We start from the raw sequence: 15,554 nt of genomic DNA, 5'->3' as shown, positions 1-15,554 counted from the left end.
AGCCCTTTGGGACGATTTCCAGAGATAGTCAAGGAAGATATATTGCGCATGAGTGGGTTACTGTGATTTAAAAGGCTGTTATGAAATCTTCTGTAGTATGTATTAGCCATGTTTGCAACAAAGGGTATATGGAGAGGCCTTGATGGAGTGTGTGATTGGAAACGTAATATGGTGCTTTAGTGATTTGTCTTACATCCATTATAACTTAATTTGTTGCTGAAACAATAATTTTTTACAGCTAGTAAGTATTAAACTATCATTTCTATTAATGTATTTCAACTATACATTAATACAGATAGTATTGATGTAATAAAATACACAATACACTTGTTATAGTAGTTTAAATTATTTATGCAAAACGGCTGAAAAAAAAATTAAGTAATTAAGAATTGAATAATTAACAATAGTTTTAAATTTTGAATGCTAAAATTATAACTTAGAAATAAATAATCATTTATATAAGACTTTGATTAAAATGATTTCTATATCTAATTATTATATTTTGTTATGAATAATTAGTAATAAACTAATAACTATTGATATACAAATAATAGTATACTTTATGCAAAATATTTTAAAATTTTTAATATGAATAATATTATGATTTAAAAACTTCAAAAATGACTTGACTTCAAAATTAATGAACTATATAGATTAATTTATTATAATGATTACTGCGTATTAGCGTATTATTTTAGATTCTGAGCGGAGCGATGAATGTATCGATTTTACCATGTGTGTTTTTATTTTTTTATTTTTTTTGTGTCTGTCATCACGTTTTGGGGCAGTAAAAGTGCTTCGATTTTCGATTTCAGTACCTCGTTAGATCAGAAAGAGAATGCAGTTGGTACTTTGGGAGGGGGGGGGGTCAAAAGTAAAAAATTTCCAAAAATGTTTCTTAATAATTGGCATAAACAAACTAAAAATTAAAGAAAAATAATTGGGTAATATTTTTTTTACCTATTAGTATACTAAATTTCCATCAACATGAAGTAAATACGGACTGGGGATAATCCTCACCGATGTCCACAAAGGTACAGAACGTGACGCGAAGCGCACACCGACCTTGGTCATAACATGGGGAAAGGGTGTTTGGTAACGATGTTTGATATCGATATTGCGTTTACGTGCAACATTATTATTTATTGTTAATATGACACAATTTACGAGATTATAACTCCACTAAATTGTTCTGTAATAATAAAATATATTTTATAACTATAGTTTTTAAATTATCTTTTGTATTTCACTAATTTTTAATATATTATGTAGGGTTAGACGTTAGAATGTGAATATCTTTGAAAACTCTAAGAACTGTGTGCAAAGATGTCGGTATAACAACTTATATTTTACATTATTAAATGGTATACGAATGTTATAAGTTTTTCATTATTCATTAAAAATATACTCGATACACATTTTTAATAGATTATTGATGTAAAAGCTATACTCGTTTTATATTATTACTTTCGTGAGTTTTGTGACCCCAACAATAATATTTAATACTTCTAAATATTGCCTAAGGGCGTATGTCTTTAAAAGCATGTACGAGTATGGCACGCTTAAATGGATGATACCTATGTGGTAAATCTAATAATAAAAAATATTATTATAAATATTCTTTGAAATCTAGAATTTAAGATAAAAAAAGCGGGTAAGTAGGTATCGCTCTGCTGTACATTAGGGGGGGGGGGAGTGGACCTTCTGACTAGGATAGGTTAAATTTGAATGCAATGATAGGTATCACTGTATACATAGGCGTGCGCAGGCCTCTTTTTCAGGATATGCAGAAGGCTGACAACAGCGCGCCCTGAAAGTTATTTTAAGCTCATAAAATTCTGATAATATGTATACACAATTCACAAATATTGAAAAAACCTACTGTTTAATTAAAAAAATATTGTAATAAATACCATTACATAATACAAGAAGTATGTATTTCGCAAATACTTGGTAGTTGATAACTGATAACTGGATGTTTCAATTTTCCAGAGTCGATGTCCGCCCCTCACAGAACTTCAGTGTATGCAGCTGCATACCCTGCATACCCCCTGCGCACGCCTATGACTGTATACGAAAAACGATTCTGAACGGAGACGGTTTATCTGTCTAGGATATATTATAGATTATTAAAAAATTTCAAATCTTAGATTTAAAAATAAAATTTTTTATGAATTTCTAGCTTAAAATAATTTGCGAATTTTCGTGATTTTTACGTATGTTGTCAACATTTAAATTTAAATGCTTGTAAAAAAAACATGTGAATATGCATTTCTTTTATTTTTCAACTGCTATTGTAAAAATATTTTAGGAGCCTTGTATTAAATTTTCAAATCTTAGATATAAAATAACAATTTTTTATGAATTTCTAGGATAAAATAATTTACGAATTTTCGTGATTTTCGTGATTTTTTAAACTTTAATGAAGCTAGAAAACATTTCGACATCCCCGACAGCCTGTACGAAGCAATTGGTCCAAATTCCAACTGCCATAATTTAATCTTATATTTAAAAAATATTGATTTGTATAACAAAATGCAAATTGTAAATATGTGAAATTTTTGTAGAAAGCTAATAACCTTTGTAGCTGTTGCTTAACTAATAAAGAAAAAAAAAATTCTTAACAGGTTGAGCTAGTTTTGGAATTAATTAAGGTGTATATTTGACGTACGTCAAGGGCTCTGATTAGGTCGACATTTTTTTTTTAAATAGTCGTTGTATCGTCAGCGAAGGTAGCAATAACAGTGGTGTTCAGAATGTAGAATGCCGTATGTGAATATGTTGAAATGTTGAAGTTAATAAACTACGCTGAAGAATGCCTGCTTTAAGGTAGCGTACTACCAAAATTACAATATCATACTTAAGGTTTATTTTTGTTTGCCCGGTTATAATTTTCAAACTATTTTCGCTCTTTTTATGCTAAATAGCATCGCCCAGTAGTTCGAAATTCAATTAAGGTTCTACTAAGTTCAAATAAATAAAAGAAAATTAATTTCATCACCGAGTAAAAAAAAAAACATTTGTTCCTTTTCGTGCATTTTTTCACTTTACAAATTATTACATGGTACATTGATGATTTGAAAATTGAAATTATAGGTATAATAATATAAAATAAGATAAATTGAATGAAATCCCAGTTATAAAAACTATTCAAATATTCAATACCTAGAATAATATATTATGGAATTATGAATTATTAGTCGATTTTTGATCTTGTGTTTACGAACGAATCGACTTAACAGTGATAATATGTAACACAGCAGTTTAAACTATCAAACATCTAACCTCTATTCTAAAAATCAGTTCACGTATTTTTGAGAAAAATAAATTGTAAAAATAAATTTTAGCCATTTATATGTATATAGATAATTGTTTATTAAATTGTTGTTCTTTGTTAAATTATACAATTTCGTCAAAATTTAAGCTAAATATATACAGGGTGATTATTTTAAGTGGGTACACTAATTATCTCGAAAAGTATTTACTTTTTTCAAAATATTTTTTTACATGGTTTCAAGTTGTTAAAAACCTAACGTTTTTATTAAAAAATTATATTTTTAAATATTTTTTATCCTTATTATTTTTTAAGTTTTTTATTTTTTTTGAGTAGTTTATATGAGTTATATGTATTTAAAGTTTAGACAAGCGGAGTAGTGGACAAACATTTTGCTGGGTAACCCCGTACCACTCCACTCTGTCAATCTAAACTTTAATTACTTATAACTCAAAAACTACTAGCCCTAAATTCGATTTTTATGACTCAAAATACTTAGAAAAATATTCTGCTTTGAAATATGAAATTAAAACTCTATGTTGTCATTCAAAAAAGTAAAAAACTTAAAAAATGATAAGGATTAAAAATATTTTTAAAAAAAAGTTGGTTTTTTAACAACTTAAAACCATGTAAAAAAATATTTTGAAAAAAGTAAATACTTTTCGAGGTAATTAGTGTACCGGGTACACTGTACCCACAAGAATCACTCTATATATATATAAAAACTTTCTTTTTATTAAGAGTTCCGTTCAGAATCTAAAAATTCGTAATAAATTTCAAAAGGGTTGGGAGAAATTGAACAAAAAAATTTAGAAAATTTTATACAAATCCATCCAATTTTTGACAAAATCATTTCAGTTTTTTTGTGTAACTCAAAATCTAATAAATAATAAGCGTTGAAATTATATTGAAATATACAATATTTAAAATAGTTCTGTTTAATTAATTTTTATCAATATAGAAAAACTAAATTATTATAAAAGATACCGTCAATACTTAAAATATGTAAATTATTATATGAACCGGATATGATTTAGTTACTATTTGTACATTGTACTACGAAAATATAACTACCTATTGTATATTTAATTTTTTAATCATAACAAACATTTATTAAATTGAAAATTTGTTTTATAATTCATGTCACTTTATTCAATTTTGATATTTTGTAGACGTGACGGTAACAATAGTTGACACACATTTTAAAATTAAAATACATATAAACAAATTATAATATAGACGAATATTCAGAGAACTGTGCACACAATATTTACAAATTTTAACTTTTTGTTTTACTGACTATAATTAATATTCAATATACAAATATCATTTACTAATGTAGCAATGTGTATATAGTATTATACTATTATGTATTATATAGTTATATATTATGTAGTCATAAAGGTAATAATGTACCTATAATACTACAACGGCCATATAACAAATACCTATAATAATATGTAATATATACCTGATAAAATATTATAAATATTATCAACATTTTGAATTATAGGATCGTGTAATAGGATAAAAGTGTGAAATTTTGTTACAATTCTTACGACCACTTGTAACAAGTGGTATTATAGTACCTACAATAAGACATAAAATGAAACCTCCAGAATTAATGCAAAATATAATATATGGATATAATATTTATCTCTCTCATTGCATTGTAACATTTCACAAATACTTTAGGTGTGTAAAATTGTAAATACAATTGATTAAAATGATTAAATCATAAAATACAAAAAATGTTCTCATCATTGACCATCAATACACAAGAAAAAGTTTCTATCAACGGAATTACCTTGTCAACTTTTATATTAAGTTATAATATTTACAATTTATATATTAAAATATCAATATTATTTTGCGCCCATTTCATAAAATTTTTATTTATCTTGCATCAATATAAACTTGAATACATTTATTTAAACAAATTACAGACAAATATTTACAAAATGTAATGTTGATGAAAATTGCAGTTTTTGTTGGTAAGAAATCTTAATCTAACCTAACCTCATAAAGTCATAAGTAGTTCTTACAGAAATTAAAAAATATCATAAATATATACGTACCTACTCTACTTTATCTTAAAGTCATTTGAAGTTTAAATTTTACAGCAATTGGATATATTTAAAAAAAAATTACTAACACTATAAACTCGTGGTCAGGTGTCAGGCCCGTAGTCAGACCAAATTTTAAGGGGGCATTATGTAGGTATAAAAATATTATAACTTCTAATTTTTAATATTTTTAGAAAGGCCAACGTTTAGGTTTAGTGAGGGAAACGACTCCTAACCTCCCCCCCCCAAACATAGCTACGGGCCTGCTCGTGGTATAACGAAGTTCGATATAACGAATAAAACTGTTATTCGTTTGAAAATCTCATGATGTAAAGAAATATTAAATGTAAATTTATTCATTTATTCCCTCTAAATAACGAAGTTTTTTGGTCAAAGCTCTTGCTCTTGCGAATTTTTACAGTTTTGGAGATTAATATTACGAATTTTACGAGTTAGTTTTGGCTATTTTTATGCGATAAGATAATATTTATGTTGTTGTTTATGAGATACACGTCTGTTAAATATAGATAATCATCTCAACAATGACATGCAAAACCAACAAAGATATCGTTCGTTGATTATTGCACTGTCATAACTACAATAACATGTTATTGTCCATAACTTCCAAACTTCAACCTCTAAACCAAGGGATAATAATTTAAAAATATAAAGTTTTATATTCAAGGGAAATTGTTTCTGAATCTTTAGCTTACTTAGATAATAGACGACCGTGTGTTTTGTAATATTTTTAATTTGGACAAGACTATTTACCACGAAAGCGCAAATTGCTTGACACAAATAAAAAAACCACTGATTTAAAAAAAAATGAATATAGATATTATGTACGTAATAAACAAAAAACACTTTTTAATAAATAATAACTTATGTATGCATGCAATACCTATGTATGTATTTAATAAAATTGTAATAATACTTGGTATCTACGTATGTATGTATTTATAATAATCTAATGAAATCTAAATTTTGAATTTTATTTTAAGTCTCGTTTAAACGAATTTTGTTGATTTATGCTTTCGATGTAACGAACTTCCGAAGTATCGAACTTTTTGCTTGGTCCCTTGAAATTGTTTATATCGCGAGTCAACTGCAATAAATAAAATCTTAAATCGATGTAAAAAACATGCATCATATTTTTTTATGCTTCTATATGCTTTACTTACAACGTTTCCCAAATAGTGGGTCACGCATAGGCGCAAATAGGAGGGGATTAGGGAGTATAAACACCCCCAATTTTAAAATTAGCACCCTCAAATAAGGATCGTGCTTGTGTATCAAAAACGACAAAAACTTCTTCTTTCAAAAAAAAAAAAATGACAAAATGCATAGCATAAGCACCCTTAGTTTTTTTTATTGAAATTACGTCTGTGGGGCCACGAAAATATATTACTTAGTCGCAGAATTTAATAAAATTCTTATATTACATTTTGTCATTTATCATTTCATTTGATAATTTGAACTTTTTAATAAAAATAGAATTTTATTTATTTATTTATTTTAATTAATAAATCTCACTCATTAAAATGCTGTCTATTTTTTTTTTTTTTTTTTGGAGGGGAGAGGACTCGGACCCAATATTTCAACCAATAGAAAGATCTAGTTTGGTGTATACGCTAATGATTGATTACAGATTTAAGCAATTGCTAATAGTTCATGCTTGAGAGTTGAATCAGAATCATAAACTAAATACATAATGATTTTAATCATTATATTTTCTTAAACAATCTGATATATATATGTATATATTTAAAAACTTTCTTTTTATTAAGAGTTTCGTTCAGAATCTAAAAATTCGTAATAAATTTCAAAAAGGTTGGGAGAAATTGAACAAAAAGTTTAGAAAATTGCAATTTTTATACAAATCCATCCAATTTTCGACAAAATCATTTCAGTTTTTATGTGTAACTCAAAATCTAATAAATAATAAGCGTAAATAGGTATTTTCAATTTTTCTAAATGTTTATTGTTTATAAGACAATTTCCATACATGATGAAAATGTACAAACATTTTATTCTTTTTATGGTGTATGTAAAGATAAAAAATTCGATAGAAAATTTTAGACTAGGTCAGAATAGTTGAAAATTGAATACAAGATTCCTAATAAATTGTTATTAGAGTTAATAAGAAATAAGTTAGTTGTAAATCCAAAATATTATTTATAAGCATCTAAATTTGGAATAAAAGTATTCGAAATAACAAACATTTTCAAATTATTTTGATTTTAAATTTATATATTTATAATCTATTAATCTAATTTCTTATATGTATTAAATTTCATATAAAAACTAATTCAGTTTTGAATACATTTGGGAACTAGTTAAATGAGAATAATCATTATAGGTATATTAAACAAAACTCAGTATGTGTAATTGTAAAAGGTTATTTTATTACTTAGAATATTTGTATTATGATAGCTGAAACTTTAGTCATACAATTTTTAATATGTGATCATAATAATTAAAAATTTTCATATAACATTCTTAAAGTAAATTAACATAATAATAATATTTTATATAGTATGGAACATAGGTAAAATATGATATATTAAGTTAAAATATAAATAATGTTATTTATTAATTGAACAGTAAAGAAATTTAGATATTTTCTGCATAAATTAAATTATTATTTTTTAACCATATTCTTACTGTCTACTTTGTTGCAATTAATTAAAAATCTTCAAGAACTGTTATGTTTATTTATTTTAAAATATGTAGATTATTAAATACATAACCTATACAAATATTTATGTATTAACTTCAAAAAGACATGTCATGTTATTTTGATAAGCAGAGTGGTATTTATGTTATACATACAATATAAGTATAAATATATAAATACAAATTAAAACTGTTACTAAAAACAAGTATCAAATGGATTATTTCAAAAGTACAATACATTACTTTTCTATTACTTATGTTATTTGAACAAATAATTTTGAAAAGGCATTTAAAAATTTGGCAAACAGGTGGTTACATGATTTTAAAAAATATTTTAAGATTAATAACTGTAAATAAAAGCATAAATTATAAATCAATAAAATTAAAGAAATGTTAAGTTTGTTATATCAAAATCATTTTTGTAATGTTTTAATCACAGTTTCTTCAAATTTAACTTTTTTATCAATTCGAATGTGTTCAATTCCATCTAAACTTTTTAATACAATCCAATGAGGTACTTTTTCTTGGAGAAGATGTATATGAGCTTTCCATTCGTCTAAAATAATGATAAAAAAATTTAAAAAAAAAAAAAAAATTATAAATCAATAAATTAAATGAGGAACGCAGATATTTAATTACGGTCTGTCATAGCTTCAGGATAACTCTGCTTCAATTGACCAATGACTTTTTCAAATGGCATAACATTTCTTTGAAGTTGTACAAAATAGGTACGCATCCTTCTAGCAATATCTGGTAATCTGTTCATCATTCTATCTTCATCTAATTGATCTAGCGATTGGGTCATCAATTCTTTTGCTTTTTCCGCCTGCTTTTCCTGAATCTTTTAATAAATATTTAAGTATACATGTTAAACTATAAATATTTAAAAAAAACCTTTAGTAAAAATGATTTAGGAATCCCTTTAAGTGCTCCTTCTAAAGCATTTTTTGCGTCTGTTGTTGGAAATTTTTTTTCAGTTGAATTTTTATTTTCATTGTTCATTGTTGTGAGAGTCCGATTTAAACGATTATTGTAAACAAACAATGTATGAGATTTGTCTAGAAAAAAATTAAACAGTCATTAATGTATAACCATTTTCAAACAGTTAATTGACATAATTTAAATATTTTTATTGAGCTAATTATTAAATACCCAATAAATCTTTTGCCGTTACTATTTTTGGTTTGTTTATTTCAATTTTGGGCAATGTTGAAGGAATGATATCTTCCACAGTTTCAACATCAAACTCAGGATGCCATCTGGTTATTTTATCTTTGTCAATCACTATAGGTGGAATTAGATTTCTCAAATATTTCTAGAAAAAAATAAAAAATAATTATTTTAATAAAATAAAATTAGCTACAATTATTTTTTAACTATACTTCATGATGCTCCTTCAAAATGTCAAGTAGTGCATTAGAAAATGACTTTTTCCTCTGAGTTGTTAGTTCAATCAAGTTTATGTTATCTTCGTTCACTGAGCCTAATTATCATATCAAAATTCAATTTCCGTAAATATACAATGAATTACTATATCAAATATTTACCATAATTAGGAGTTATCACTAATTCAAAACTAGATTTCTCTTTTGTTGATTTTACTAATGCAAACTTAAAGAAATCTGGTACAACAGTTTTAATTTGTGCCAAATGCAATTCAGTAAAATTTCTAAAAAAGAAAATTAGTAAAATGTTGAAAAGTCAAACGTAATTTGCTCATAACATTATTAATTAAAATATAATTTAATATTTAATTTACTTTCTAGTCATTTGCTGAACACCACGTTTGAGTTTATTAAAAGTTATCTTTTCTTTTCTACCAAACATCATAGATGAAACAGTTTCCAAAGCTTTGAATAATTCATCCAAAATACGGTATTTCAAAGGCATAGGTAATGCTTTAGAATCAGCCAACGCAGCATATCGTTTTGATGGTGACATAGCCAAAAGAGATCCTACTTCATCTAATAACTTTCTAGGCGAAACATATTCTTTGGCCTGTGTCATCTGAGAGGTCATCATTCCTTTCCTTGGACTAACCATAGATTGGGCTGGAGTGAGAAATAAGGCTGTAGGTTTAAGTTGAGATCGTTTTATTGGACTTGATCCAACTTTTACTGGGCTGGTATCAACCATGAGATCAACTGATTTAAACGAAGATAAATAATGGCTTTTGGCAGCATCTACTTTAGATTTTGCAAAGTTAAGATCAATTTGTGATTGTTCAACTGAGTTGATCTTTTCTTGTAATTTCTTAAGGTTGTGTTTACGACGAACAATTTTACGAAATTCACCCAAATCCAATTCCTAAATTTATTCAATAAATGTGAGCTTATAATAATTGATTGGATAAAAAACAAATTTAATTATTTTTATTGTTTTATTAGATTTGTTTTTATCAGGCATGAAGAATAGTCAAAGTTAATAATAAGATTATCTTTGTATCTTCATTACACTTATATGTATCATAAAGATGAAAGAAACCCTTTTAACTTATTAGCAGTTATAGAAATAAATAATAATTGTTAGTTTTAAAACAAATACAATTAATGGGAATTTAATTGTTTATTTAGTTATTTTTCACACTCAGTTAACACAACTATTGATAAACATACTTTACGTAATTTGGCCTTAGTTGATGGTGATTGATCCGGGGTTGTTGCTCTCTCTGAACGGACATCATTTTTATCTTCAGTCTCTTTTCTCTCCAAAATGTTTTCAGCAACTTTAGTGTTTTTAACAATAGAAGAATTTAAATTATTTTGGCCAATTAGTTGTATTGTACCAGAATCAACCTAAAAATAATTTAAATAATAAATAATAATGTTAATTGATAGGTTGACAAATTATAAATGCTATGAGATACAAGTATATAGACAATTATTTTGGTAGGCCCAATGTCTTTTAAAATTTAAGCGTAGAAAATGTATTGGTTTTATCTTAGAATGGATAAAAGCTTGAACTTTGATGGCTAAGGTAGCTTAAACTACATAGGTTTTTACCATAATATTATAATACTTAATATATCACATGACAAAGGTACGTTTTGCTATGTGTACGTAATCTTGTATTATATAGAAGATAATTTATTTTTAGTGTATGATTCTAAGTCTCTAGAATTACAATAATTTCTATCAATTATTATTTCATGGCTAATGATTTGTTAGTAAGAAATAAAATCTTACTATCAAATAAGTAGTAAAAATATATTGCATTTTTGCACAATTTTATCATACATTATATTATTACAATGCCACATGCCTGTAACAGACAATCACAGGACCATAAAAAGTGTCCATTATAGAAAGAATTTAGTATTTTTACAGCCAAATTTATTTGTATATTAGTAATAAAAGTTTTGTAAATAAGTTATGAGTACCTATTTAAATTTATTTTTAACATAGGGAAATACTTGTAGTTTATCATATAAATTTTGATTAAATCAATTTTGAGATATAGGTGTATTGTTTGATAATTCATTTAAATAGAATATTCTTTCATCTATATTAAACATTATCGTTTGCAGGCGATATTAAAACAATTGGGTGGACATGTACAATATAATGGAGTAAAATATAGTTTTTTCAGTTTTACTGTGTAATTATAGTTCATTATTATGCCCCTAGTGTGAAACATTACTGTCTATGTCTGTTATAAGACAAATTAAAATATTTATTGTTTTGCCAGGACTTTATTATTTTGTCCATTATAACAGCTATTCGTTAAGTTAGGGATTACTAAAATTAAACCAGATTATAGTGTATAAGTAAATTATTCTATAATAGAAGAAATATTTTCTTAAATAAAAATAATTTATTTCAGTGTATTCAAATTCAATCAAACATAAATAAATGATACATTTACTATATAATACTTTGATTTTCAAAACATCACTATTCGTTTAATCACTGGTGCACCCTGGTTCGTTTCGAACGAGACCCTAAACTCTGACCTCAAATTACCTTCCATCGACAATACAGCTGCTATCTACTACAAATGCTTCCACGCCAAACTTCAAAATATTCCCAACCAACTAATCAAAGAGTTAGCTTCACTAACACTTTCAGGTAACCTAACCAGACGCCTCAAGAGGAAATGATGCCGTGATTTGAAAACTTAAGTGAAAACTTATAAATGTATAAGAGGTGTCACAAATGTGGGATTTCCTCCTCATGCGACTATTCATTGTCAACTGTTGTAAATTATTAATATTACTTATTGTACATACTGTATAGATTGTAATTCTTCAAATAAAGCCAATTATTTTCAAAAAAAATACTTTGATTAATTGCATGTCATATGTAAATAATACGATCTCCATTAAAATAAAGGAATATAATAATATAGGTATCAATATTACCATACTTATACTAATATAGTTGACTAACCTTTTGCTTTTTAGCAGTTTGCTGTAAGGTAGAATCAAATGACAATTTTCTAGTTGGTTTGTTTAATCCAAAAGTATTGTTCAATAGTTCCTTTTTATGCAAACCATCTTCGTTGGTTGGCCTTTTTCTACTTTTGATGAAACTATCCAATGTTTTCTGAGTATCCATATTTACTTCAACGTAGAGTTGCGATGGTCGCGAGTTCGCGACTGAATGAATCAAAATGAACGAATATAGTATATTATTAGTATCTATGAAAGTATGAAGCTGTCGAGTGACCGGATCGCGACCGAAATACCGAATGATGTACTAAAAATGTAAAAATACCTATTCCGTATTCGCCATTAGGTCAAATCAAATATCGATCTTTAGGTCTTTTGGCGGTTTTTATTTTTTTAATGAAACTTCTTTCGGTCCTGATACGACTAGTGATGGGTAATATCGAATTATTCGATAGTCCGGACCATTTGAACTATTCGATGGTTTTGATTTAATCGATAGTATTCGAATTATTGGAATTTGGAAATTTGGAATGGACACCAGAATATTGTCACCAGCTCGCCGTGCCGCCCGAAAACAGAATAGATTCGGACACGTGACACGGACTGGATAAACAGGACTGGAAACCACACAGATGTCTATATTATTATACTGTTCTATGATACTATAGGCATCTGTGATTATTGCAATAGATCTTGATATCGTATATCACCTTATCAGTAGTCGATGTGCAACCTGTATAATATCATAGAACAGTATAATATCTTCAATCGTGATGTAACGCATCTGGTTCAAGTGCGATTTTAACGCCATCTATGATCCATTCTAAGAAATATTAATACATCAGTCATCAGTGTCCACTACAACCACAGAACCTACAACTGACTGTCCAGTGATCATCGTTATTCGTTAGGTACTTTACTACTGTTTAAAAAATAAATATATCCTTGTAACTTGTAAGTTTTTATTAATTCTTTAATGATCTTTGCTTATCTAACTATGGCATAAGTCTAGTTTAGCGGCCACTCGAATTCTTCGATTTTTTTTTTTCGGAAACCTATGTATCTTAACGAGTATTAAACGATGGTGTAAAAATAAATTTGCGGAAACCATTAGTTTTGAAGTTATAGACTTACGAAGTTCACGATTTTCGGTTTTTTACTCAGGCGCGTGACGGGATATTTTCGATTTGCGGAGTTCACTTGTTAGGTTATTCGTCTGCCCGAAGGGCAGGGATGCTCTCCTTCCAGCGACCCAGAAGGGGTCTCCTTCCCCCCCTCCCCCAAGGTTGGCTATTTCCATTCCCGGGGGTTTGGGGCCCGAGCCTCCGGACCTCGAGTTTGGTTAGATTAACCTAACCTAACCAAACTTTGGTGACAGGAGCCGGCAGGCGTAGGGAGTGACTCTAATTGTAACTTGTCAGACTCAAACTTGCTGCCTATACTTTAAGTATAGCGTTATGGGTATGCGTAAAAATACAAAATTTCAAAAATTGACTATTTCGAAACTAAGTCCGACCAATGAATTCTGAAACCACCATCGTTCTTAACTCATTAATATACGCAAGTTTCATGAAAAAAAATTAAAAGAAGTGATAAACGCAGCGTTGCGCTCATGCGTAAAAAATGCAAATTGCCAACTTTTAATTCATCTTAATTAATTTTTATTCTTTTAAATTTTAATATTATATAATAAACATAACTTATTTCCACGTGCGACGTAGCGACCACTAACACAAGTTATAAATGTCTATCGTCTATGATACAGTAAATATTATTATATATAATATAATAAAGAATAATATTAATATAGAATATTAATATGTTGATATTATTAATAACTGTAAGGAAACCATTATGATTGTAGTGTTGGACTGGGATTTCGCATATTTTAGTATTTGCATATTTAATCGCTTACATGAACATTTTTTAGAGCATATTATTAAGCTTATAATAACTTTTTTTAGAGCTATAAGTTATTAGTCCTGATAATAATTATTAAACTATGAATTTACACATGATAAATAACTCGAAACTTACCTATATTCCATATGCTTTCCTCGTTAGAAACTTCAATAATGAAAGCTTCGTTATCGAACATTGTATATGAATTATGAATACGTGAATCATCAATGAAATGTAAAACACAAATGATGAATGAAATCGTAAAATATAAAATAAACGCGACGTTTCGGCGGGTAAAACGCCCAACGTGAATAATAACATTGGAAATACATGGTTTAATTTTAGAGCGTTCGTGCGATCAGACGCCCAAAATTAAACCGGCGCGTTTCAACGCGATCGAACGCGGCAGAACGCGCGCGTATTTTATCAGTGTGAATATAACCATACTAAAACGGCTGTTTTATTTTAAGCAATCAAATCGCGTCGTTCGAAACGCGCGGACGCGCGCGTTCGAATCGCCTAGTGTGTAATGCACTTAAGTCTGACCGACAAATTCTGATTGCACCATCATTCTTAAATAGTTAATATAAGTATGTTCGATGTTCCAAAAAAAAAAAATTGAAAATTTTGAGGGGGATAGTAAAGTGTATTTGTTCCCGTTGATTTACATTAGGTTTCAAAAAAAAAGTAAAAATTTCGTGTGGCCACTAAACTAGATTAAACTAGTGTATAATTTCAAAACTAATGATTTGCGCAAATTTATTTTTACACCATCGTTTAATACTCGTTAAAATATATAGGTTTCCGAAAAAAAAATCGAAAAATTCGAGTGGCCGCTAAACTAGACTTGTTCCCTAACTAAAATTAATTCTTTTTTTAAAAGTACTTAATATACAGTATACACTGTATTGATTAAATTTAAAAAAATTGTTGAAAATAATTGTAAATTAAAAGCTATTAAGACTTAAGTAATAACTAATTTAGCATACTTATTTTTCTTTGAAATTATTTTTTGTTGGTTTTTATTTTCCATATTGGAATATTGTCGCATTCTTGTTGTGATATAATACTTGAGGATAAACATTAAAATTTCATTAAAGTAGTATGCATCAAATGCTAAAATGCTAATACCTAAGAGCAAAAAGGCACGTATAAATGTATTAAACTATTGTAATTATAAATAGAAATAATATGCAAATAAATATATGTGTAACAAAATGCTAAATATTATCAATCGATATAGCCA

The 15,554-nt window shown here is 27.4% G+C and overlaps 1 protein-coding gene across 1 annotated transcript; it reads right to left on the bottom strand.

Moving 5' to 3' along the window:
• Nucleotides 1–7,723: 7,723 nt before the first annotated feature.
• On the bottom strand, nt 7,724–13,045 carry LOC107167350 (DNA replication factor Cdt1-like). Its single transcript, XM_089220582.1, has 9 exons — nt 12,405–13,045; nt 10,632–10,811; nt 9,776–10,323; nt 9,564–9,685; nt 9,399–9,499; nt 9,169–9,331; nt 8,911–9,074; nt 8,656–8,857; nt 7,724–8,572 (listed from the first exon to the last, which is right to left on the bottom strand). Exons 1-9 carry the CDS (start codon nt 12,570–12,572, stop codon nt 8,430–8,432), a joined length of 1,791 nt encoding a protein of 596 aa, XP_089076708.1. The 5' UTR covers nt 12,573–13,045; the 3' UTR covers nt 7,724–8,429.
• Between the last annotated feature and the right edge of the window lie 2,509 nt (nt 13,046–15,554).

Source organism: Diuraphis noxia, unplaced genomic scaffold (genome assembly GCF_037042655.1).
Source record: "Diuraphis noxia isolate RWA-SAM2 unplaced genomic scaffold, SU_Dnox_SAM2 contig0002, whole genome shotgun sequence".
NCBI lineage: Eukaryota > Metazoa > Arthropoda > Insecta > Hemiptera > Aphididae > Diuraphis > Diuraphis noxia.
This window is presented reverse-complemented; position numbering and strand designations above follow the sequence as displayed.

What these genes read in the sequence shown, in the direction of transcription:
- LOC107167350 (XM_089220582.1), bottom strand. Translation starts at nt 12,572, where the DNA reads ATGGATACTCAGAAAACATTGGATAGTTTCATCAAAAGTAGAAAAAGG. An exon ending in AAACTGCTAAAAAGCAAAAG is followed by an intron (nt 10,812 to 12,404) that starts GTTAGTCAACTA and finishes AATTATTTTTAG; the next exon opens with GTTGATTCTGGTACAATACA. An exon ending in CTAAGGCCAAATTACGTAAA is followed by an intron (nt 10,324 to 10,631) that starts GTATGTTTATCA and finishes GAATAAATTTAG; the next exon opens with GAATTGGATTTGGGTGAATT.